This window comes from Lepisosteus oculatus, chromosome 4, assembly GCF_040954835.1.
Source record: "Lepisosteus oculatus isolate fLepOcu1 chromosome 4, fLepOcu1.hap2, whole genome shotgun sequence".
NCBI classification, from domain to species: Eukaryota; Metazoa; Chordata; class Actinopteri; order Semionotiformes; family Lepisosteidae; genus Lepisosteus; species Lepisosteus oculatus.
This window is the reverse complement of record NC_090699.1, coordinates 26,414,232-26,440,786: the sequence shown is the minus strand read 5'-3', so window position 1 is coordinate 26,440,786 and position 26,555 is coordinate 26,414,232. Positions and strand designations below refer to the sequence as shown.

Below are 26,555 nucleotides of genomic sequence, written 5' to 3'. Positions count from 1 at the left end.
TTAATTTAACCACTAAATAAAGACATGAATAAAGAAATCCCTACGTTACAAAGTGTGTATGGCTGGTAATGGTATTTTAAAGAAAAGATACACACCAGTATTCCACTTTCTCCCTAAACATTTTAAGCATCAAAGTCTTACATATGGGGGAGGAAATGTGCCAGCGGTCATTTAATTAGTATTACAGTTCACACTGATGAATTGTTGCACTTCCACGTCTTGTAAAAACATTACATTACAGTCTTGTGTTCAAACATACGTTCCATTTGACTATCAAAAAACCGGGTTTTACTTTTTTCTGTCTCTCCCTACTTTGTCATACCCTCTGCGATTGGTAGAGTGGTTAAAAAATTGGGAACATGTCTGGCTGGCAGAGGGAACGGGGGGGGGTTAGAACTGTTACCTGGTAAGTCTTCCTGTGTTTCCTTTGCGAAGATATGGACATAAGAATAGTCGTGTGTGATAAAAAAAATTGCATAAAAACGACATGACCGTGAAAACCCTCACAATGTTCTTTGTACACACAGCAAGTGTTTTCATAACTTTAGGAGGTTTCATGAAAACGCTACAGGCGTGCCAAAATCATTTTCGAACTTCAAGCTAACTTTACCCCGTTACTTTTACTTTACGTTTCACCCACGTGCTACCTTACCAGTGGATACTACTACTTTTGTCAGAGGATTGGTTACCGAATAATTGATGATCTATTGTATTTGCAACTGTGCAAATGAGCTGCATGCTCACCGTACAGTAGATGATTGGCTAAGATGTGATCGTTCTGGTACACACCCTTTAGATCCCCAATTGGTGGGTCCTCCTTTGGGTGATGTCTATTGACCTTTGACCTTCGTTTTTGGGAAGAAACCACCCTGGTGACTTGCTGGAGTCCCCCTGCACGATATATCATTGTTGAGCTTGATATAGTTTTACAATGTCTCTTATCGGGGGGCCTCTTTAGCTATGTTCCTGTGCCATCCACAGACAGGCAAAAGGCTGCTTGGTCAAGGCACACAAAGACTATTAGAAAACTTTGATAACACTTAATTCTAAGTGAAATAATAGCCCTTGTCTCTAGAGGTGTAATCTGGAGATTTCAAACAGACTATATTCATGTTCAAAGTACTTGTTTTGTGGAAAGTAGAATGTATTGTATTTAGTACAGCACTTTCTCACTAATTCATTAATGAGAAATAAAATGTTCTTTATGTAATATACTTTAATTATAAGTAAATGTACTGTTCATATCTGGAAACGTAATAAGCACTGACCTTATTTTACACAATAATAAAATCATGACAGTTCAATGAAAAATGTATCTGGCCAGAATTCCTGCACAGACCACCATACCGCGTCAGGGAAAAATCATGGCTGATGTTGTTACATGCTGTCTGTTCATTAATAGCATATTCAAACAGTGTTTTGAATTGCAATCACATGGCTGTAAACATGTTCCCTCATGTTTCACCCACGTGCTGCCTCATCAGCGGATACGAGTATTGGTTACTGAAAAATTGATCTACTCTATTTGCAACTGTGCAAATGAGCTGCATGCTCACCATATAGTAGGCTGCTGGATTGGTAGCCAGAGTGAGGCATTTGCAGTTGAGTCAACTGCAAAGCCACTGGGCACAAGCAAGCATTTTAGGCTCAGGTCCCTTGATAAAGCCCTACATTTCAGGCTGTTCTTTTGGACAGAGAGGTTCAGTACTATACAAAGTTTGTTTTAAGTTAGATTTCTTGGAAGTGCTATGACTTCAAGCTACCACATTACTGTGGAGGTAAATGTCAGGTGCTTTTGCAACAAGTGGCTTTTGTAATAGAATCACAAGGTGTTAGGCTGACTGTTTTCCATTTAAAGTCAGTGTTAATCTGTCTTCCTGACATGAAAATTAACTGTTGAGGTTGCTCAGGGAAAAACGATGTCTGTCAAGCTGTCTTGTGATATTAAACATGCTTTATGTCTTAACTTCTCCCTCCTCCACCCAAATGTTTTTTTCCTAAGTCATCAGTATTAGTTCATTTATTGATAAAATATTGGAAGATAAGTAGATAAAATTGGACGTGATGCCTCAAAAATCACTTCAGAGTCACAATTTCTTCTAAGGATAGATTAAATTTATACCTAACAATTTCAGTCCCTTAAATTGTCAAGCTTTTATTGTAATAAATGAAAACACTGTAGTAACAGTGCCTCCTCGTCATGACAGTTGTCTACTTTCAGTTACAGTGGGTTCTCTCTTTGATGCTAAAGCATATAATTGCAAAATATGTTACTAATTATGAAGATTAATTAACATATTAATGTGAGGAAAAGTTATTTTTTAGACTTATTTAGATGGTATGAACCAATGGTCTTGCAGGAATATTTATATATTTGCTTTGATTGAAGACAAGGCATTACTTGAATGTCTTATTTATTTTGCCTTACTTTTACTGGATCAAGCAGAATTGAAAGAAATAACTAAATAACTATTATATTTTTAAAATATTTATTTCACTCCCATAGCAGTCACAGATACAATTTAATGAATGGCTTTACATCTCAGAGAAGCATTTTAAAGATAAATTGTAGTATGTCCTTGGAAGCAGACATTTGATTGATGGTAATATTCAGCAAAATGTTTCCTAAAAGATAAGCAGTCAAATGAATGAATAAAAAGCTTAGTAAGGTACCTGTGGCTGCTCTGAAACTTTAACCATCATTTTTCTGTTGACTTTGAGGGTTTTCCAAACCTTGTGGATTACATTTCTCCATTTTTAATTATGTTAGATTGCCCCATCATTAAGTACAGCTTTAGCTAATTACAGTGGATAGCCAAACAAAGTACTACAGCTTATCTTATAGGTGGTAGATGTAAATGTGCTGACAAAATGCTTCTGAAAGGTTTTTTCCGTACTTTCTGCCTGTTGCAGTACACTGCACTCATGTGCTGCCAGATCGCCGCAGTAGTGTTCCCCTATGATTAGGTATACAGTAGCAGTTATAGGAACCCATGCGATTCAAAAAGGATACGATGTTAAAGTTTGACCTTGGCTGCAAAAAAGCCTAACCATCCTATATTCTGGAATCATTTTTAAGTCCTTTGGCTTTACCACAATTTGTTTTGTGTGGACAAACAGTTTTCTTTCTTATATTACTTTTCCAGTAATCCATGGCTTTCTACATGTATGTTTCTCTGGAAATAAAATTGAGACTGTTGTTCCATGTGTTTAAATCACAGTAAACACTGCCAAAAGTCATATCGGCAACATTATAAGATTGTTTTACCATTTGTAGTCTAAGAAGAGCATTATGATTTTGAACTAATCAATGTAGCTTGTTTTCCAATTTAAGAATGTTTTCCAATTTATTCAACATCTGACTATTTTTTTAAGGTAAACGATTGTCTCCCCATACAAATTTAGATTTCTGGTCAGGTTGAAATTAAGTAATTTACACTAAACATTATGCATTTAAAGTGCTACCTTTGGTATTTTGGTGGTTCAAAATTTCCTATAAAGTTTCTTTTTTGATTATGAAAATCAACATTGTAATAGCAGGTTTAAAGTTTAGATATTTCATCCATCACTATTCAGATCTTTAAAAGAGAACCCTAGGTGCTCTGTGGAAACTCAATTTCCAAAATATAATGCATATCCTTTCAGCAGTCTTCAGATGTCACATAATTAGTGTGACCCTTTAAGCTAAGATGCTGGAACAGGCAAATATTAAGAGTAGAAATGATTGTGGTAACAGATAATTTTAGCTGGCAGTTTCCAGTTAAAGATAGGGACTTATTTTTGAGAAAGGAGTTAGAGGTTCACAAAGAACAAAGGAAATGGAATGACCATTAGTGGAAATGGCTTTGTTAAACACTTTACATCCTAAAGATTAATTTGTGATCGCTTTTGAAATATTCAGATTCATCTACTTGGCTCAGTTCATCTGTCATAAAATCAGGACTCTTATATAAAAGTCTCAGTCCTTTTTCCAAGGAATTTAAGGAGCATTGAAAAAAAGGCAGCAAGCTGACATGATTGAAGAGCCATTGCCGATAACACTTACTCAACTGGAAATGGCCCTCTGTGTGCCCTATTGTACAAAAATGAAAAAGGCACAGTAATGATTTATGTTTTTCAAAGAGTAATATATTATGCTGTCTTATGACTATCTCCTCTTGTAAAATTTATATTATAAAAATATAAACATCCTTGTAAACGGAAATGCACAGATATACAAATGTAATTTCATGCTTTGTGTCATCATATCTGAAATCCCATACGCCTCAAAACAATACTGAAGAATGTTCATTTCAAGCAGTGAGGACCATTCTGATATCCATATGGTTTAGATTCATTGGATTATTAAACGTGTGAGAAAATAAATACAAGACTGGAAGCCTTTCACAAATTTGAAACACAGTTAAAAGACTTGTGTTATGAGATTCAATGCCAGTTCAAAACAGTTCTAAAACACTGGGCTTTGATCCTTCTTCTGCCATTTCATTCCAGAAAACTGGTTTAAAACCTGCAAAGCATTCCAGACCTTTTCAGGAAATCATTTTGGAATGTATTTGAGTGTGACTCAAGTTGTATGATGCAGAAATTTATCATAAGCAGTCGAGTTTTAAGAATAATCAGATGCTTCTCCAAGGATTCCCAAGTCACTGCCAAGACAGCTAAAGGACAACTGCAGTCCCAATTTTTTCAGAACAGTTACTAAATCATTATTAAAAATAAATTAATTAACACTATAGAAAAAGTTGCACAAAATCGTGAACTTTGTGAAAGTACTGTAAATTGCCATGTTGTTGCAAACCAGCATTTGAGTTCCCAGGAATTGCAACGTGAAGCAGCCCTGCCTGCTCGCTAGTCTCTGTAATGACTAATGTAATGTGATGTACGAGTCAATATGTACAGGCTGTGCAAGCAGACATTTCACCACAGAAATGTTCCAACATGATCTGCATGCAGAATTAACAAGTAAGTAGTATGTTCCAGCAAAACTGTCTTGAAATCAAGAGATGTATACACAAGCCTGCTGCTTTATTTAATCTATTTTGTGATGCAACCTTGAGGTTTTACTGTGTACATTTTAATTTTATTGTGGTTTGAAATGCACTCATCAGTTTTGATTCTTTCTTACCCCGAATATAAAAATGGCGTTGCAGTTCCCCTTAAATCACAGTTCTTCTGTTTTGATTCAGGATTGCATTCAGCATGTAATGGGAAACAAAAAAATGAGATATGTGAGAAATATGTTGAATCAGAAATAAAATACAATTCATGGAATGTTATCAAAGAGCTCATTTTGACAATAATCTTGTGAAGGTTGTCTTATCTAATTTCTCGGTTAATGAATAAATGAATTATATTACCTTGGCACAAATTTTAGCTTTTGCTTAGAATCTGGAAATCAAGTGTTGCACCACGCTGCAAGTGGCAAATGCTCAGTTTCACTTTAAAAACACTTAAGTTGTTAACTTAACAATTTAACACCACTTAAATTTTTAATCTTTAATAGAGGGAGATCGGAATTGATTACAAAATGTGCCACTCTTCTCATTAAGGTCTCTTTGTCCTCTTTTAAAAGTAGCTGCAAGTTCTTAAACTTCATATCCGTGCCAAATCATATCATTTAAACAGCATTCAGCCCAGTTGCCTTAGGCAGGCTTTGGTCTCGGCAAAGTCAGATCTCCTTGCTGACCTGTATTCACTCTTCAGGCAATCTTGGGTTGTGTACTGTGACCACCAGTTCTTAACATTCCTTTAATAGAACAGATAAGGAAACTGGCAGTTTCACTTAATACACACACACACACACTGTATATATGCATATCTGTTTTATACATTGTTTTATACTTTCACAGGAATGCCATTATGCCAGTTCAGTTCTTCAGAAGAAATTAAATCTGCAGATCATGAACTTGCAGAGCTGTTAACAGAAGAATTAAGAGAAAAAAGAAGCAATGTATTTTAAAGTAAATTTAAAAAATGATATAAATAGTTCTAGGATGCATTTTGATTTACTCTGTGCTTTTTCATATAATTTGAAAGAGTGATATAGACTTTCAACCACAGGAATCACAGATTCTATTTCTGTTTATAAGGATACAGTTGGTTTGTAGGTTTTGGAAATTGTTCCAGGAGCAAAAATGCTAATATTCTTTTTAAGGCAAAATTCAAAGCAATCTCTTATAGACCCTTACAGCTGTTACAACGCGGTAGCTCAGTCTTCTCTTTATGGCAAGGTAGAAACTATATCAAAGATGTTCTGCTATTTTTTCAGCTTTTGCCTTAGTGTATGAAAAGTAATCTTGGAACATCATAGTCTGTGCCATCTGAAAAAATCTAGGGAGAATCAGAGACTGTCTATATTTTGACGCTGTTTTAACCCATGTTAGATGTTCAGGATGTATGTATAACACCATCGCACACTACCTTAACATGCAGAGCTGACATCTAATTTTGGATCTGCCAAATAGCAGATATGGCCAAATAGAATGTAGAATATAGACAAATGCAAAATGAAAAGATATAAAACAATCCATTGCATCATTATGTATCCTAGGCATGTCCTAAAATGCATAATTGACCTTTAATGAAATGTGCTGTGTTATTAGTCAACATGTTAAATGTGAAAGTTAGACAATGCATTGAAACCAGTCATATGATGGCCTCTGATTAGAGGATACTGTGCCTCTCAAAGAACTCAAGGTTTTTTTTTTTCAGACAGCTTTGTGAGATCTGATGGACTTTGTTTTCACTATAGACTTTCCCATCTTTGAGCAGAACAAAGCAAAGCATGCTACTGCCACACTACATTTGATAGCTTTCATTTATTATTATTTTTTGTACTATAGATTATATCTGCTCCCAAGGATGATTGTAATTCATCTGAAGTAGTTTTCCTTAAGCAGAATATCTATGTTTTTACTGAATTAAAAAAATATGTCTGAGAAAAATTAAGCAGACCAATGTTACAGTGTATTGAAAAGTTAACATTTGCATGAGGCTCCAGGGCCACAGCAAGCAATCTTTTGAAATGTCACCCACTTGTTATAACAATTTCCATTTCTCTAATGGACACCACTATAAAAACACAACACCAGCAGACATTAAAGTTTTATATGGCAATGCGATCGACCTGTAATAGAGTTCAGAACTGAAGATTTAAAATATGAACCATCATTATGAGGCAAAGAAATAAAATATTCATTTTTTATTTAAACTGCCAATGTAAATTGTTTTGCTTTGCAGATGTATTAAGGGGTTCAGAGCCCAAGAGGTTAGAATTTACATCCCCTGCCCTTTCCAGCAACAAGCTGCTGTGAATAGAAAGCATTCCAGTTATGGTAATGCTTAGGAAGCAAGTGGTTCATATCAGCAGATAAGACGATTAGAGAGTCTCTAAAAGAACACACCACCCAGAACAAAGAGCTCACAACAGGACCCAGAAACTTCATTAGAATACCATGATGAGCAAACAGGTCATTGAACTCTGACTGGAAGCAGAGAGGTGGTGTGGGTATTCTATCATCTGCATTTTCTCCACAGGCTGAGGTATTAAACTGAGAGGAGTGACAGTGGTGCATGTGTGACATAACACATGAACATGGTAGTTATGCTGGCCCCTGCTAATTTGAATTGCTCATCAGCTTCCGTATTTCACCTGTAAATATCCAAGAAGGCAAAAGAGTGCTTTTGAAATAAATCAAACAGACTTATTAGAAGCATTGCCTTAACCACAACTTCCCTTTCTTGAGATCACATGTATAAATTCATACAGTATACATTTCACCTTCTCTCAAGACCAATTTAATCAAAATTACTTTTCATGGCAACCTCTATTAGCTCTGTACGAGACTCTGATCACTCCCAGCAATGCTTCTGAATTCCTCAGAGCACCAAATGTTACGTTGTCCTTGATTTCCTGCGGCCCGTTTCCAGATTAATGCTGCTCTTTCTTGTTTGACACTGTCATTTTTGATCAGTCTCAGCTGGATTCAAGTGGGTTTGCATTAGCATTCTAGACCAGAAATGTGTATTTTTAAGCAAGAAGCCATTGAAAGGTTGTGATGTGAGAAAATTGCTTTTAATTTTGTGGTTCAGTAAATCAGTCAAAGTTGTATGACTAAACAAAAAAAGCAGTGTACCCAAAAGATACAAATGTTAATATCAACATTGAGCTAAAGAAAAATAGAAAATACAAGCCAAGGGGAACAACTCCTGTTTTCTTCATTTAATTACACTGTTTTTGGAGAATTTAGAGTTACAGAACACATCTGTGACTTTGATCACATACAGTTAATAGCAGTGCTGTCAACTATACTAGATCTGTTCCTGAAATATCATGTATAGCCTAATTGAAATTGGTAATATGCATAAATCAGTTTGGAAACTGTAAATAAATTTAAAATAACTGGTACTGGGAACCAAGAATGTTCAGTACCAAGGAAGTGATTTTAGCCTTTCAGCATGTACTTATTTGCATAAAGTTGGTAGGTGTCTGGAACAAGCTATTGAGTAATGTCGTTGAAGCTGATTCACTGTCAACCTGTAAAAAAATGACTCGATTTCTATATACTTTTCCTTCTGGATCTGTAAGCTTCTAGCCACCAAATAAGATCAGCAGGTGAATGGCATGTTCTTACCTGCAACCTGTTAACGTTCTTTGTTATAATATCTAAATAATGCAAGGCCAGTTTTTATTCCATTCCCAGGCTTTACAAGTCTCCCCATTGAACAAGCAGCTCATTTCCCTTTGGCTTATAGAAACTTTCCCTGGGTTTTTATAGGTCACATCAGCATTGCTTCTGGTAATGATTCTAAACTCTCAAATGCAATTTAGCTCCTTGCAGTAGTTCACTTATTAGGTGATTGCCTGTGGATTAACCAGCACCAGGATCAAGTCCTTGTTTTGAGGTTTATTTCAGCTTTTCACAGTATTGCAAGCAAATCGCCTTTCAGTTTTGTTAATTTTAATTGCTAGTTTGTCTTTGTTCACTGATTTCATCAGCTAAGAGACTGACTTCTAAGCTCATTTGGCTGTTCTCCCCCCCGGCAAGAAGTTGGGCGAAGGTTTTTAGTATAATTGAGAGGGCTATTTCAGGCAATAGTGGTGCTCCTATCAAAAGTAGGCTTTTCAAGATATCATTAAAGGGGATATTATGATAAACAGAATTGTTTTGTTTTCTGGGGGGGAATTCATGAAAAAGAGCATTGTTTCCAAAAATTAAAATGGAAAACTTTGTATTGGTGCTACTCACTGAAGTAAAACAAATGAGCAGCGACATGTTAATGTCATAGTCATCAGAATAAGAGTAGACTTGTTTTCTTATTTATTCAACTTTTTTTACTTATGTATTTTATGAGGTTATTTTCATACAATCTCTTAAGAAATGTATGCCAGTCATGTGTTGGCAGTGTAATTAACTTGACAAACAGCTTACGTCTAAATTGGATTGAATGATTGATTAAAGGTATTGATGTTGTGAGTGCTGATGGTTTTTGATACATTATCCAATTCCTACACGGATAATGAATTTAGGAAATAATAAGTCTACAGCAGATGTTTCTGGTATAAAAATCTTGTTGATCCTTAAACATGCAGGGCACTATTTTCAAAACGATTAGGCTCTAGCCAAAGGGTGCAATACACATTCAAACCTCCTGCATAATTATGATGTTCCAGTGGGGATAGAAAGTCACCATCCCCTTTCAAAATGTTCAGCTTTTGTTGCCCTATAACCCCAAATGAGGACAAATCAAATCAGACTTTTTCCAGTTTTATTTACAAATTGTGCCTTGCAATATCAAGTGAAATAACTTATCAAAATTTATTTAAAAAAAAATAGAAAAGCTGGGAAAGAGGGGAGAGAACATCCCCCTGAGATAATACTTGGTGAAAGCACCTTTTGGTTGAATTACAACCTTGAGTCTGTTTGGATACATCTCTACCAACTTTGTACACCTAGAGGGAGGAATATTTGTCCATTTCTCCTTGTTCAAGCTCAGACAAACTGCATGGTGGCCCTTGATGGATTGCCCTCTTCAAGTCATTTTAAATATTTTTGATGAGATTTAGGTCGGGGCTCTGACTAGGCCACTCAAGGACGTTCACCTTCCTGTCCTTCAGCCACTGTACGGTTGCTTTGGCGGTGTGCTTTGGGTCATTGCCATGTTGAAAGGTGAACCATCTTCTCATTTTCAACTTCCTGGCTGAGGGCTGCAGGTTTTCTTCAAGAATTTGCCTGTATTTTGCACCATCCATCTTCCCTTCTATCCTGACAAGTGCCCCAGTCCCAGCTGAAGAGAAACACCCCCACAACAGGATGCTGCCACCACCGTGCTTTACTGTAGGAATGGTGTTCTTTATGTAAGATGTATTGGGTTTTTGCATTCCAGGCAAAAAGTATGATTTTTTGTTACATGCACACAATGACCAGTCTTTGGCAAAAGGTCTGTAGCTCGTTCAAAGTTGTTTTGGCCTTTTGGTCGCCTCTCTGATCAGTCTCCTTCTTGCTCGGTCATCCAGTTTGGAGGGACGACCTGATCTAGGCAAAGGCCGGGTTGTGCCACACGCCTCCCACTTCTTAATGATGGTCTTGAGTGTGCACCATGGGATACTTAAAGTTGTGTGTTCTGTAAGGTGATTGGTTATACCCGAGCAAGTTTACAAGTGCAATTGTAAGGGGGGTATTCACTTATCCAAATAAGGTATTTTACTGTTGTAATATAAATTAATTTCAGAATGTTTTAGAATTTTATTTTCACTTGGCTAATGTGGGTTAGTGTGTAAATAAAAATGGAACAAGCCTAATTTATTTATTTTTTATTTTCAGAGTGTCATATAACAAAAGGTGCACATTTTGAAAGGGGGTGGAGACTTTCTATGCCCACTGTATATAATATTTTATATATAAATAATATGACACATTAAAAAACTTCAAAGTTGCCAACCCCAGAACAAATGAATTAAACAAAAGGCCATTTCAAGAGACACAGATATTGTTATCTTAATACGGCTCTAGTATACACTAGCTGTATGAAGCCAGCAGACTGACTTAGGCTCATTAGCGTAGCAAGGACAATGGGTCACAGTAGAAAACTAAAAAGAAATTCATTTAGGTCAGAGAGTAGGAAATGCATCTTAAACTCTGGGCACTTTCAAAAACTGGCTGGATGGAGGTTATGATAATACGTTATCAAACAAGTTAGATAGGCCAAATGGTTTTCGTTATGTTCTCATGTATATGGTTCCAGAGGTAAAAAGATTGCAGTTCTCATCTAAGTCTAACCCTGAAAGCTGAATTTCTAGGTGGTTGTTCTGTTCTGTTTAACCGTTGATAAACACATTATTCATCTCAATTAGTTTGTGCCACAGTGTCCATGAGCGGCCTTTAGAAATCAGCCGATGAATCGCTTACTCCTTCTCCCCTCCCTTCCAAAATTTCCACAGGCATGTCTTTGAGCTCTCCACCACCTCTATTTTGGAAATTGAACCTTGTTGATAGTAGTCTGGGGAAGTGGTATTTACTTGTCATAGAAACATAAAATATTGACAGAAGGAAAAGGATTGGTAAATCAATATTTTCTGAGGTCCCCCAAGAACATAGTTATCTGGTAATTACTAGCTGGGAAATTGCCTGAGAAATAGATTGGCTGTTCCCTAACTTCATTAAGGTCAAAAATGTCAGCTGCATTCTCATTTCTTCTGGCTTGAATTGCTAAACCTTGTTATTGGATGTTTCATTTAAATATGTTTTTAAAAGGCTTAATTTATAATCATATTTATTTCTCTCTCAATATATAATTATATGGTGGTTTGCAATTTAGCTTGATCATTCAATAGTTATTTGCCCTGCACCACCAGTGTTTTGAAATGACAGGTTTTCAGTCAAAAGCTCAATAGTGCATTGCATGTACAGTTGGATTTTGCTGTTACGTATTGAACTTCTGAATGAGAATTGACTGCCTAAAGTATCTCCGTTTCCCCCTAGGGATTTCAGATTTTTCTAGATACAAATGTAGAGGTGCCTTCTGCCAGTAAGTTGTTTCAGATCTATTCAAGTTGTACTGACACTTCATTTTAAAAAATGAATTCCCCATGGTAGTTTCTTGACCAAAGTTATACTTTTCTAGGAATTAATCACTTTGGCTTTCTTTACTATGATTTACTTTATCAAAATACATATTTTGTATTTATTTTGAATAGCTAAAAATAATATTGCATGAAGTATGAATTTATATCCTGTAGAAAAAATGAAGAGAACTATATTTTTATCAGATTGTGTTCTGATTTCATAGATCACTTTGAAGATTGTAGCCAAAAGTTCCTGAAATTATACCAGCCATCTAGCTTTTTTAAATTGATGTTTTTGGCTGAACAATTTTAAGTCTTTTCTGAAGTCTGCCTTTCAGTAGTGGTTTTCTGTCAGACAACTTCAAAAGTCTTGTGAAGATAAAAGTATAGCTTTTTAAAGAGTAAAAAAAAATGACTCTTAACTGAATTCATAACCTATCCTTTGCACCCTGACTCAACAGAAAAGTGAGAAATAGTTGCTTCACCATTTCCTAAAGTGAAAATTGAATGGACAGTTATCTTTTATTATTTATGCATACAGTTTTACTGTCTGTCAATTATTGTGTAACGTCTTGGTTAACAACAGTACAGGAGGTTTATCTGAATCTTTCCCTTGGAAGTGCTTAGCATGTTGTGTACCACAGCTGGATAAACCTGGTCAGCTAGACATGAACCATGTCTCAGAATGTTTGGTTTACCATTACAAGGTCACCATTTATTACAGATGCACTCATCATATGAAGTAAAAGATTTTCTTGGCCCCATTTAGTATAGTAGAGGCATAGTATTGTTTATAGTATATAATGTGCAAATTATTTGTATTTTGCTTTTCTCCTTCACCTTCCAGGCCTTTTTGTTGTTTGACAATGTTCAGGGGAGAAACCTGCATGGTGCCCATTATATCCTTAAATCGTTACTCATTTTCAATGACTTCTCACTTCACATGTGAACCAAGGGTTCCTAATGTTAAATGCAAACACTCTTTTCAACATTTACCTTTCAGTGACTATGAATATTGTTTCCCGTCTCTTTTAAGAACATGACTGTCAAATTCTTAGTGCTGGACGGCTGGTGTGTCTGTAGGATTTAATTCCAATTTGATTCTTAATGAGCTAAACCAGCAGGTTACTAGCTTCTTTGTTGAATGCTTTAAGGAGACTTTAAAAACCTGCAGACACACTGGCCCTACAGAATCAGGACTGAACACCTCTGCTTTAGTTCCAGATAATAATTTCCAAGGTATTACATTTAAATATGAAGTGGCCTAAATCCAGAGACACTCCAGTTATCAAGCAGTGAATGCGAACTTATAAATGTGGTAAAAAGACTTGGTCCATGTCTAGTTCTCATCTTCTCATTCTCACAGCTTATGAAGCTGATGGGCCCACAGCCATGAATAGTTTGCAGTCAGAAATGTATTGAGAAGGCAGAGTCTGAAATCCTGAGCTGCCCACCCTCCACTACCCTCTATAGCAGTAATTCTTTTCATTTCAAAATGATTTTTTTATCCACGTTTTAGCTGTCACAAGGTAACAGCGACCTTCCATCTTCTGTGCCTTTCCTTAGAAGTTTCCTTTTGATTTTTAAAGGCTCTCCCTTTGCTGTCAGAATCCAAAGACCCACCATCAGAGAAGTGTCATTAAAGCTCTGTGTGAGAGCTGGTTACAATTCTGAAGTAATACAAGGTGGCATTTGCCGAGTTTGAGATTGCTGTAATGCTTTAGCGTTTGAGATGATTTATGATTATTGTGTTGGCAGAACACAACAGGAAGGCCTCTTTGGACCAAACACTGTAATAATGCCTCACGAAAAGGAGCCTTTTGGAATTAATTGAAGGGTATTTGTAACTGTTCCTAACTTACGAGTTTACTTGAATCCTGACAAACTGACTGGCATCTGTCTTTACCTAGCTTTCTTGCTCCCAGAACAAATACCTAAAACAATAAATTGTGTTTCTGGTGAGTATATACTGTCACATATGGTTTTCTTCTCAGCTTAGTCCTTGTATTCTGCTTTTTTCAAGTACTTTTTCGAGTGACAAGTATACATAGTCGGTTAAGTCATATCCTAATACCCCATGCTTGGTTAAGAACTTGTTTGCTGTGTTTTCAGACTTTTTGCCCAGTAAAGAAAAAATGCACTTCATGTTTAAATATTAACTTAAAAAGCTTTTAAATGTGTTATCACCAACACAGTTGTGATAATATACCCACTAAAGTGTTGTTTAAGCAGCTAATGGGAATACATATTAAAATGGCAGGTGTAGCTTCCAGATTCAAACAAGCCACATTAACAATGATTTAAAAAATGATAGTGTTGCTTGAGTAGAGTATTATGAGTTAGCCAATCTAAAATATGATTGATATTTTTACTCATATTACACTAATTCTTGTCATCACTCAAAAATGTACAGTGGAGTGCTGTATCTTTAAAGCAATATTCCTAATTGTGACGACATTTCATGAATTTTAATTAACTTGGGAGCAGATTGAATAAAAAACGTTTTATGAATATGCTACATGATTTTTACGTACGTTTCAGTCATAATGTTTACTGTTATTGGTGCAGTTTGATTAAATGCCTTAATAGAACACCCCAAGATTTAATTTAGTGTGAGTATTGTAAGAGTCCAGAAAGTGCGGTATATGGGGACTTTTTTAAACAGGATTCATTTATTCACGGTGTTCTCCAACAGACATATTATCCGTTAATGGGAAATTGCACTTCTGTCATGTTTGTGGTTTTAAGCAAAATAAAAAATGATGATGTGCAGATACATGAGTGGACTGTTTAATAGTCCCTTGAAGCATACAGTATTGCTATGAGCCATGAGCAAGTCTGATGTCTTAGACATCCCAAGGCCCTTTCCTTTAAAATGCTGTCATGATATTTTAATGCATTACTCAGAGGTTAAAGGAAAAAGAAAATATGACGAATGTAAATGTAAAATGTGTTGACAATTTCTCAGGGCATTTAAAATGTGAGGATAGTCTCAGGGTAGGCATTTGTGAAGCCCCATCATAGTCTCTTTTCGTTCCTAATTTGAGTAAGTGGTACAATCATGCATATTATTTTGTTAATGTCTGTTTCTTCCTGCTGTCTAAGTGTAGGAAAAGCAATTAAGTTTATTATCTGTGTCTTATTTGAATTCCCTGTGTAGATGAGTAATACTTTGCAAGTCTTGCGTGAAAGCATGAGGGTCAATTAGGAAGATATATTGTTGAGGATTTTCAACAATTACACATTGTTTCAAGCTTAATAAAGTATGTTTATTGCTTGCCATTTCCAAATGAGGTTTTATTGTTGAACACTAATTACATTTATTAACTAACAGGTAAAATTCAACAAAGACTTCTAACAATCAGGTTTTAATGTCAATGTCAGGTGGTGTACCCGTGTGTTTCACTTTTTATACAATTTGTATCTAAACACAAATGTACTCGCATTCATTTATATAAAAGAGTTTTGAAATATAATGATTTTGCAATTCTTTTTAAAGAAAACGTTTATACACAGGATGGAATTTTGAGATGTTTGGGGAACAGGTTCCCACATTTTGAGCATTTGAGAGAATTTCAGTATTGCAGTTATGAATGAGGCACAAAGTACATGGTTTGAAAACATTCTCTTTCTAGTGGTGTAAGGATAAAGCATACATGAGAGTAAGTAAAAAAATGTATTAGGTAGAGATTATTATTATTACCAATTTAGCAATTGTTTTTAAAGTCAGGAATGATCTGTTGATGTCCTTGGGAGCTGCAGCATATTACTCTTTTTATATCATAAGATTCTTAAATACAGTCATTGATTAAGTCTTCTGCTTAAGAAGAAATTAAGTTGTTCAAAACATTTTGGAAATGGATGATTTAAGGGTGATGTATGAATCTTGCCAGATTGTGGCTCTCCAGGACCAGGGTTACACATCCCTGTTGTAAGAATAATTTGTAGTAGAAAACCTAGCTTCTTGGTTTGGTGTGGTAGACAAAAATGCACTTACAGTAAATGGCACTACTTAAAGCAACACATCTACTGTAAATGTACTGTATGTTCTTTAAAGATCAGTTCACATTCCTTCTGAGCAGGAGTTTAATGCAAATCAGAATCTCAATAAATATGCTCATGAGTTTCTATGAGGCAGACACTACTTTTACTTTCCAAACAGCATCTTCTGTCAAAGAAAAAAAAAATGTTTCTGATTAAGTTCTGAATTCTTTGCTCTCTGCTTCCATTTAAATGAAGATTAAGAAAACATTTCAATGTAGAATGACTGAAAGCTTACAGCTAAATTTACATAAAGCAATTAATCTTTATTTGATCACAAAGTACAAAAGGACTAAATAAGAAATCTTTTTTCTTACAGAGTTTTCTTGCGAGCAATTAATCAGTATGCTGCAGTGCTAAACAAGAAGTTCCTCGATCAAGCCAACTTTGAACTTCAAGTAAGTACCATGAATAAAACCATCCAGTTATGTTTTATAATACCCATAAATATGTATGTATGCAGTAACAGAACTTTGGTAAAAAAAAACTACTATTCCTTTCATTACCAGAAAATAATTGTGAGGGTCTGCTACATACTGCATGATGTAGAAAGATAAAATAATTTTAAGATGGCTAAACAGTCAGAGCTTGGGGAATCACCCAAGAAGGTAAATTCCATCAAGAATCTTGATTTGCTACATTTATCAGGAGTCTTTTTCAAGAGTCCAATACAGACAGATTAACTTATGTCTTGTCTCTACCATTAATAACATTTTCAGTGCACTTGATATCGAAATAAGACGAAGACCTCTGAAAGGCTAAGTGTCCAAACACAATGCACTTGTTTTTTCAGGGTGGATTCCAAATAATGCTCAGCTAACTCATTAGGCTAGTTTAAATCACAAGAACTGAAACCGTTTCTGCCCTAAAGCAGTTTGAGTAAATTTTGTCCTTTAATATCCTTGCAATACATACTGCAGGTCTTGATATCTTTGTTTTTTCAACTTTTGCAGTAAAATAAAATATCAAAATATGAAATGGTGTCATTTTCTAAGTCATACATCATAGTTATAAACCTCACTAATAGTCTTTTGTATTCATTAATTAACATCTGCAAAATGACATTGATAGGCTCCTCAGACAGGGTATGTATTAATACAATTAATGTGTTAATGGTTCACTAATACATGTAGAGCTAACAGAGGTTGACAGTATCTCTATGTATAGGGCTAATAAAGCAACATTACATTATTATTACATTATTATGTGCTATGACCATGTCGAGTCATTCAGGAACTTTTCTGTTTTTTTTTTCTAGCTTTGGAACAACTACTTTCACCTGGCAGTTGCTTTTCTCACCCAAGAATCTCTCCAGCTTGAAAATTTCTCCAGTGATAAACGAGCCAAAATATTTCATAAGTGAGTTTGGTTTTAACTCTCATCCAAGAATTTCATTTTGTCAGACAGAGTAAGAAGTTATTCTATCTCCATTGATGTCGTAGATAATAGTAATTAACTTTAACATGACTTCATGGGTTTTCTTATTGTTTATACTCCCAGTGGAGGTGGAGTGTTTGCTTTGAATTAATTCAAAGAGTGATCTTTAGCTAGCTGTACACTTAGTGACTTCAGAGTGCTCACAGCAGCTGCAGAGCTTCTTGCTGTGCTTCTTTGTACCTCATTTGGAAAGTCTGTTTCACATTGTTTGTTTAGCGGGCCGAGTGACAGAAAACCTAAAGGGTTGAGTTCTGCCAAGTTAAGGGAATAATTAAGGCTGCCTGTTCTGACAGTTTAAGGCAGAAATCGAGAAAGATGAAAGCCACTAATCCAAAGAGATGAGGGAGAACCTCGAATTGTTTTAACTGAAAACTGACAGGTATTAGCTGTACAATGTGAAAGCACATTTTGATGAGGTGAAAAGGGCAAGGAGGTATACAAATCAGGAATGGAAAAGGGACATTTGTTCTCCCTGAATGATAGTATAGTCTGTACATCCACTTTGTCATGGCTGTTGTGTGATGGACACTAGAGTTTCTGTCTGGATTCTTTCTGACAAAAGTCCTTACCAGCAATCTGCCTTTAGATTTCCTTTAAGCATTGCCAGTGAACTATAGTGTATAAAGATTTTCATAAAAGCGCTGCTCCATGTTCACACTGAAAAAGAAATGCAAATATGCTGGTACGGTGGTGTATTTTTGCTCACTCTTCCGGGTCCTAACGTGTTCAGTAGGGATCATTGATAGACCATAAATTTTATATTGTATTCAAGTCAGGACTTTGAATGGGCCACTCAATGTATTCACTTTCTTCTTGTCAAACCACTCCTGTATAGTTTTGGCCCTGTACTTTAGATCAGTGGTTCTCAAACTTTTTCGGACCAAGTACCACCTCTGATCAAACCAAAGCATCCAAGTACCACCTACAAGTCATCTTCTCATTGGAACCCCAGAACGTGCACACACACTCTCACACAAATATAATAATAATAATAACTTTATTTGATATAGCGCCTTTAAACGTGGCTTCTCAAAGCGAAACATGAATTCACATCTGCTTTGCTCGACTAAACAGGCTCACCCATCTCACTGAAATGGTGCCTTTTTTATTGTTTATTTTTAATTGTTTACAGAATGACAACAGGAATAACAACAATTAAAAATAAACAATAAAAAAGGTTTCAGGGTCATATGGTGTACCAGCTGGCGGCGCTCCGCATAGCACGAGTGATACGCATACCACAGTTTGAGAACCACTGCTTTAGATCATTATCCTATTCAGTTATATATTTTCACGCCAGTTTTAGATTTCTGGCTGCCTTGAGCAGGTTTTACTCTAGGATTCACCTTGCAATTTGCACCATTAATTTTCTCTTCAAGACTACTGAGCTTTTCAGTGCCTGCTGATGAGACATATCTCAACAGCCCAAAGCTGCCACTATCAGTGTTGACAACTGAGACTGGGTGATTCACTGATGCACTGGCTTGCACCCCAGTTCATGGTTACCTAATGACACAGCCTAAGCTTAACTCTGAGATACCTGAACTATAGGACTTAACCTGTTTCCCAGCTGAATATCTGTATTGATTCAGCTTTTGGGAGTACTGTTAAAGTTATATTTACATGCCACTATCTGGTAACAGACAGCAAAAAGTAAAAAAAGATCACAAATACCTTGTTAGACTCTTAAGAAACTACATATTTATGAGGTTTTGTGCATGAACGGAAGTATTGTATCAATTTTTAATTGGAATCAACTTTAGGTTATGATTTCTGTCATGAATTAATGCTTTCATTAGTGAAGAGCAACTGAAACAGCTGGTGAAAAGGCTAGGACAGGCAGGAAGAACTCTTATCTTACTCAACTCAAGAGCTGCACTTTTTGTGCTTGATTAAATGTAACCTATTAGCATTTTGTGTCTGAGTGGTCCTGACATTGGTTGCAAGAAAAAAAAACAGGGAATGTGCTCATTCTCAATTACTGGAGAAAAAATCAAGATAACCAGCACTGAACTGAGCCTGTACTTACTGAGTGAAGATGACTGCGGGTTAATTACTTTTAGCTTTTTAATACTCCCATCAAAACTTTCAGCACACTGCATGAGCAGGATGAATTATTTCTGATATATTATTTATCGTGTAGCATTTTACCTCTCAGTTCTTTTATAGTCTCTTTAGCACAGTCTTACACTGGCTGGAATGAAATACTTATAATACAGCTCTAATGACAGCTTTCTTCTGTCTAAACCATGCCAGCAGCCGTATCACTCTGCAACTCACAAACTGACAATCCACTGAAGCTAAGCAGGTGTGAGCCTGGTCAGTACCTAAATGGGAGACCTCCTGCGAAAAACTAAGGTTGCTGCTGGAAGAGGTGTTAGTGGGGCCAGTAGGGGGCGCTCACCCTGCAGTCCATGTGGGTCCTTATGCTCTAGTATAGTGACGGGGACACTATACTGTAAACAGGCATCCTTCGAATGAGACGTAAAACCGAGGACCTGACTCTCTGTGGTCATTAAAAATGTCAGGGCGTTTCTCCAAAAGAGTAGGGGTGTAACCCCGGCATCCTGGCCAAATTTCCCATTGGCCCTTACCAATCATGGCCTCCTAATGATCCCACCTATGAATTGGCTTCATTACTCTGCTGTCCTCCCCACTGATAGCTGATGTGTGGTGAGCGTTCTGGCGCACTATGGCTGCTGTCGCATCATCCAGGTGGGGCTGCACATTGGTGGTGGTGGAGGGGGGTCAAAGTGTAAAGCACTTTGAGTGGAGTGTCTAAAAAAGCGCTATATAAGTGTAAGCAATTATTATCAATTATTATTAATAATAAACCATGTTAATTTTTTAATGCTTGAAATAATTGAACCTAAATTTTAGGTACGTTTCATAATAGTGGTCTAAAAATATTTATCGATTAGATATGCCTATATCAGGGTTATTGATATTTTGATCTCTGGCATGTGTGGCTGTTCTGTGATCCTTTTTTATTCTGAAGACCATCATTATATTTGTCACAGATTATTTTTTCTGGCTTCAGTAGGAGTGTAATGCCATATATGTCAGTTCAGTTAATGTTTCCCAACTTTTGACAGGTAAGCCTGTGTCTTGACAGCTGACAGATGAGATGTTATCCCAGTTTCTCTTGCTCTTTGTATCAGTTAGAGGGTGAATTTCTCCTTTATCTTGGAGCTCTCTTAAGGCTATGCTCTTTTTTGGTTTCAAACAGGCAGTAAATTAAAATTTCAAACAAACTTGAGAGATGACATGTACTGCTGAGCGAAAGATTTTAATTTAGAAATAGCCCTCTGCAGTGGAACTGATTGTTAATTTACCCAAGAGTTCCCTAGACCTTCCTTTGTCTTTCCTCAAACTTTTTTTCTTTGATCATTAGTTTTAAGTTTAGGCCATTTCAGTCATAGTTATTTTGCAGCTGATCCTGCTTGGTGTGTTTGTAAAACATACAGAAATCTATATTAGCAAGTAAAATGAGCTTTGTCTGAATTCCTTATAATGTAGTTACATTTATATTTCATATCTTTCATGTCTTTGTGTAGGAAGCATCATTATTTTTTCACAACTTTTATGAATGTTGTAAACAGCATAAAATGTACTATAGGCAAAACTGTTAAATTTACTCCAATCAAGTTATCTTAAATAAGAGCAGAAAATTGGTTGGAATATGCATCCTACAGTAATTTGTGAGTGGTTTTAAGATTTTGAAGGTGACCTAATGTGAATTTTGATGTCTTCACCTGAAAAAAAACATGCCCTGTCTGTTGATAAAGGGCGTTTAGTCATGGGATGTGATATCACCCTCATATCTCTTGTATGAATTTGTCTGTGGGAGTGCATGTCTTTCAAGTATCTCTTCATCATTTTCATGAGGATCATTCATTAACTGAGTGTAGAATTATTTTAAAATAATTCTATAAATTTTAATTTACTTCTTTATAGTTTTACTATAATATCTATTTCCACACCAAGGGTCATGTGAGAAAAGGTAATTATGTAGAGTATCGGAAGTTTAGGTATCCCTTCTGAAAAATGTATTGGACCTTTGTGAGCAACAGAAACAGTTTGAATACAACATGGTGTGTATTTCACAAAGGATTCAACTATCTGCATCCCAGACCCAGCGTCTTTTATGGAATGGAATTCAACTGCACATTCTGCCAGTTCTACCAGTTTTCTATAGGATTGCGATCTGGGATTGTTTCTGGCTAGGGAAGGTGATGGAAATCCATCCTCCTTAAGACCACTACATCTTCACTTGCATAGAATTATAATAATATAACTTTTGTCATAGTAATCATAGACTCTGTTAATGTAGAATTTTAATGTTATGAAAAATCTATTTGTCAGTGAGTGTGTTAGTAGCACAGCATTCAAAGTATATTTCTCCAGTACAAAGCTCAGGCTGTGTTCTCCTAACGAAGTTCATTTTAAATTAACTGAAAACATTCTTTTTTGTTTTCCACTGCTTTCTTGTCTGTCTTATTCTGATCAAGAGTTGATCTTTGGAAATGCTTTGCAAGTGTTTTCTCCTGAGCTTGGCAATAGTCTGGTGGTTAAAACCTTTTGATTGTCACATAGCATAATGTTTTACCATTTCTCCTTGAGAGCACTATTCTTATACTGATGCCTATTCATTTGTCCAGTCCCCTGCCTGACTGGAAATGAATATAATGCTATTGGATAAGAAACAGGCCTCTGGGCTAACATTTTATGTTTTTGCCAAAATACCCCTACTAGGTAAAAGAGAGGCAAAAACTCTTTAATTCTAGAAGTAAGGTAGAACAGTGATTTTAGCACACAGAGATAGGTATCTTTCTGAATAAAGTAAATATAGCACATTTAGAATCTTTAGATTTTTTTAGCTTTGGTAATGCAAACTATAGAGAATGTTACAACTCTGCAGCACAAACTGATCAGCACAACTTTTAGCCACCACCTTTTTAATGGTTTTCTTTGTTAGATACTTTTAATGTGCTTTCCTTGTCTCCATTAATTACAGCCTTCTAAAAATATATTGGCAAAGCAATCAATAGCTTATAAGAATTCTCCTCAGTGCTTACATTTCACTGAAATGTCATTGCATGACAGGGAAAACAAAATTATAATAACCCTGTAAAGAGCAACATATTTTTTAATTTAGCATTTTTTGTCTAGTATAACCTGAAACTCTAGTAACACATTCATATGGCTGATAAGTAGCAGTTAAGATATCAATGTCCAAAATATTTACCTCTAATACTGGCTTTAATAATTATTATTATGACAAAATATGGGTGATTATTACCAGACCACGTTTCTTTTACTTGTTCATGATGTAAAGAACAAGAATTGGGCTATGAACATCAAATGTCCATAGATGCATTTCTGATTGCTTTTATTGAGTATTATGTTTGACAGGAATGCTTTGTTTTGGTATCTGTCTTTGCAAAAGATCATTTTGTTGTGTACTTAGCCTTGAGTAATATGGATAATAATCTGGGATTGACGTTTGAGAGGCTTTTGATTTTCTTGATTGTGAAAATGATTAATGAAGAGGTAATTGTGCAGATCTATCCAAAAACTAATGGGTTATAAATGAATTGATTTATTATTGTTTTCACCTTGCAGATATCAAGATATGAGGCGGCAAATTGGGTTTGAGATCAGAGACATGTGGTATAATCTTGGTAAGATAACTGCATGTTTTCTCACCTGTCTTATACTGTTGTTATGCAACTGTAGAAAAAAAATAAAATGAAGCACACACTTAAGCAGTTTTACGTCCATGGGTTAATAATCTTATTTGTTATTTCCAGCAGTGCAAATGCAAACAACTGAACAATATATAAGAAATGCTCATATAACCAGGAGGTCATGTATAATTAGACCTAACGAAACAAGTGGAATTTTCTAAATCCTAATTATATGGATACCATATAGAAATGTGTAAATTATAATCGTTAATCTGTTTTGAAATGCACAGTACTTTACAGTGTTCTCTTTTCTTACTAATCAATGTTAGTAAAAAAAAGCACAGAGACTGTATGTACTTTTAAGCACAGTAGTAAGCCAATTACTTTCAATGTAGATGAAGCTGAGAAAATGGTTTTCTCTTTTATAACCTAACACCATGATGGGTGCTAAAACCACAGCAGAGAACTGATGAAAGATTCATTTGAAGTGTTATTAGATACACCTTTTTAATAGAGCCTCCTCAATAATTGCAATTTTTGTCATCAGTGTGCTTGCACTTCTAAAAATATTCTTTTGAATGGTATGATGACACTTTACTATTTTCATTGTCGTGGACACAGTAGTTCACATGGTGTTTTTTAAATCCTGTATGCATCTGTTAATAAAAAACAGAAGCAGAGAATTAAAAATAAACTCAATGGATTGATCAGCACAAGTCATGAGGGCTTTCAGGTAACTTTTCCACTATGACTCACATCAATGATACTACAAGAACTAGGGATGGTTTCACAAACAGGCAGGGACACTGGGAATTTGTACAGGCAAAGACCATCATGCAGATCCACTGCATGGTAATGAAATCTAATGAAGTTATCCATGCATGTGATTGTTTCCAAAGTATTTCATCTGGACGGACTGATCTTAATGTTGACGGAAGTTATCTAAAAAATTGACCTCCTTTGATTGTTTAGAATGTTACATGTCTGAATTTTCTAATAGCCAGCCTGGGATTCAAACTGATGAGACTCCGATTTCTCTTTATAGCCAGCAGGCAATAGGTTAAATGACATCCAGTTATTGCAGGCTGTGCTCAACCTAGAAAGACCTCCCGTTAATTCTTGTGCTGCTACAATACAAGGTATAAACCTAACTTTCCAGATTGTTTCTAGGATCTACATACTGTATCCCCATTGTAGTCTTTTTTTTTGCAAAGAACCTTAAGAAAAATATATAAACAATGCTTGCTTGACTAATGAATTGGGGTACATGATTATTAAGAATTAAAGTAATACAAATAATTAAATAAGTCCTCACCAATATACACTTCATGGATCAGCATACTGCACTGAAAGTAAAATTAAATTGAAAATTGGATGTGCTGATACACTTAGCATTGTCTCCTTAGTTTGCACTGTGCTTATTCTTTAGTTCCTTTATTGTGTTGGGAATATGCAATCCTCAACTTGAAGAGTGACATGGACTGGGAAAGAGAAATCAGTGTTCCGAGTCAGTTCGTGGAGGGCAGTTGGGTATATCAAGTAATCCACTTGTGTCTGCCTGTACACAATTTTCATGTATCAAATAAAAGAATGTAATCTTGGTAGTGTTTTCTGGCACCCAGTATATCAACTTTAGAAAACCATCCAACCTGCCAGAGAATTTTGATGTGGTAATTGGATTCATGTTTGAGATTGTTCGGTGTTCACCCCTGTTTTAATGTGTTCCTCTTTACCTGATTTTGTGCATGAAAGGTCCACACAAGATTAAGTTTATCCCTGAGATGGTCGGTCCCATACTGGAAATGACTCTGGTTCCTGAGATTGAGCTACGCAAGGCCACCATCCCCATCTTCTTCGACATGATGCAGTGCGAGTTCCATTTCACCCGGAGCTTTCAGCGGGTCAGTCCCTTTGATGTTCTTTTATTACTCAAGATCACCATCACAGGGCTTCAGACATGAACATTTCAAAAGTTTTTGAGCACGTCCTTAAGCCTCACTTACACAATATGTTGTTTTTTTTATTTTTCCTTCTTTTCTTTTCTTTGTTTCAACTTCTTAAAAGTTTTCGTTTTGTTCTGTAAAGTAAAATGCTGAAATAATGCCACATTCTCCTAAGGAAGCTCTTAAGCCTGCTGCCTTTGTAATTCACTTAACACATCTTGCATACTATGATTCATGGCCTTTTCCATTGAGTCATTGCAGATGGTTTGTTCTGGTATAATTGCATTTTTAGAAAGCTGGCGGGACCTACATCATTGTATTTGTGCCCATTACCTATAGTGATTTATGTACAGTTGTAGTATTCATCGTGGTATTTTTAAGAGGACTTTGATGTAACTACTGTACTAAATCTAAATACATTACTTATTGTGAAAATTAAGAGTAAGGCTCAGTTTATTGTGATTTTTTTTCCTCCAAATCCATGTTGGCTGTCTCTTAAAATATGCTTATTTTCTAAGTATTCTTCTAAGTTAGCTCTGGCATTTATATATAACTTTACGAGCAGCAGACAACTGATTTGTCTGTAGTTCCCTGGTTCAGTTTTTGTGGATTCTCTAATCACCACAGTACACAGAAGCTTGTAAAACCCCCAATTTACATCACAAAATAGACTAATTTTCCAGGTATGTGCACAGCCATATTCTGTGATTCAAGAACGAAACACCGAAAATTCCAGTGACGTGTGTGGCCCTATGACATTGTAAACAAGCAGGCTTGTGTATACCAAGAGAAATATTGGTTTCGATTTCGAGATGGTTTTACCAACAAATACTACTTGTTAACTCATGCAGATCACATTGGAACATTTCTATAATTAAATATTTGCTGCACAACCTGTATTTATTCGCCCATATACTCATCTATCACATTACATTAGTCTTTATGGAGACTAGTGAGCAGGAAGGGCTCCCAATTCGTGGGAACTTGAATGCAAGTTGCGTCAACATGGAGAGTATTTACAGTATTTTCACAAAGTTAATGATTTTATGCTTAATTCCAATTTGGTAATTTTTTTGATAAAGACAATTTATTTTGTTACAGAGATTTAATAACTGTTGTGAGAAACTGGAACAGGTGTTACCCTTTAAGTATGACTTGGAAAATACATTTTACCTTCATACCTTCAAATACCTTCATTAACTTTAATTGATTGATTTACAGTTGCTTGATAACTGTGTCTTTATCACCATTTATTATTAATGTCCTGTTATCTTGCATGGTATTTACTCCTATTATACTATTATACTACTGTTGTTTGCTTATTTTTTTGCTTCTGTTTTACAATATTCTTTCTGGTCTCCCTCTTGGCAATTCTCATTG

General features: G+C 35.7%; 1 protein-coding gene across 4 annotated transcripts in view; it reads left to right on the top strand.

The window, feature by feature from the left end:
- dock1 (dedicator of cytokinesis 1) overlaps positions 1-26,555 on the top strand; it is a 292,059-nt gene that overhangs the window by 207,623 nt on the left and 57,881 nt on the right. For all 4 annotated transcript variants that reach the window (XM_015346833.2, XM_015346832.2, XM_015346831.2 and 1 more), the window contains exons 30-33: positions 16,425-16,503; positions 17,364-17,464; positions 23,168-23,226; positions 24,985-25,133. In XM_015346833.2, the coding sequence (XP_015202319.1) occupies positions 16,425-16,503; positions 17,364-17,464; positions 23,168-23,226; positions 24,985-25,133 (388 nt within the window). The remainder of the gene's footprint in view (positions 1-16,424; positions 16,504-17,363; positions 17,465-23,167; positions 23,227-24,984; positions 25,134-26,555) is intronic.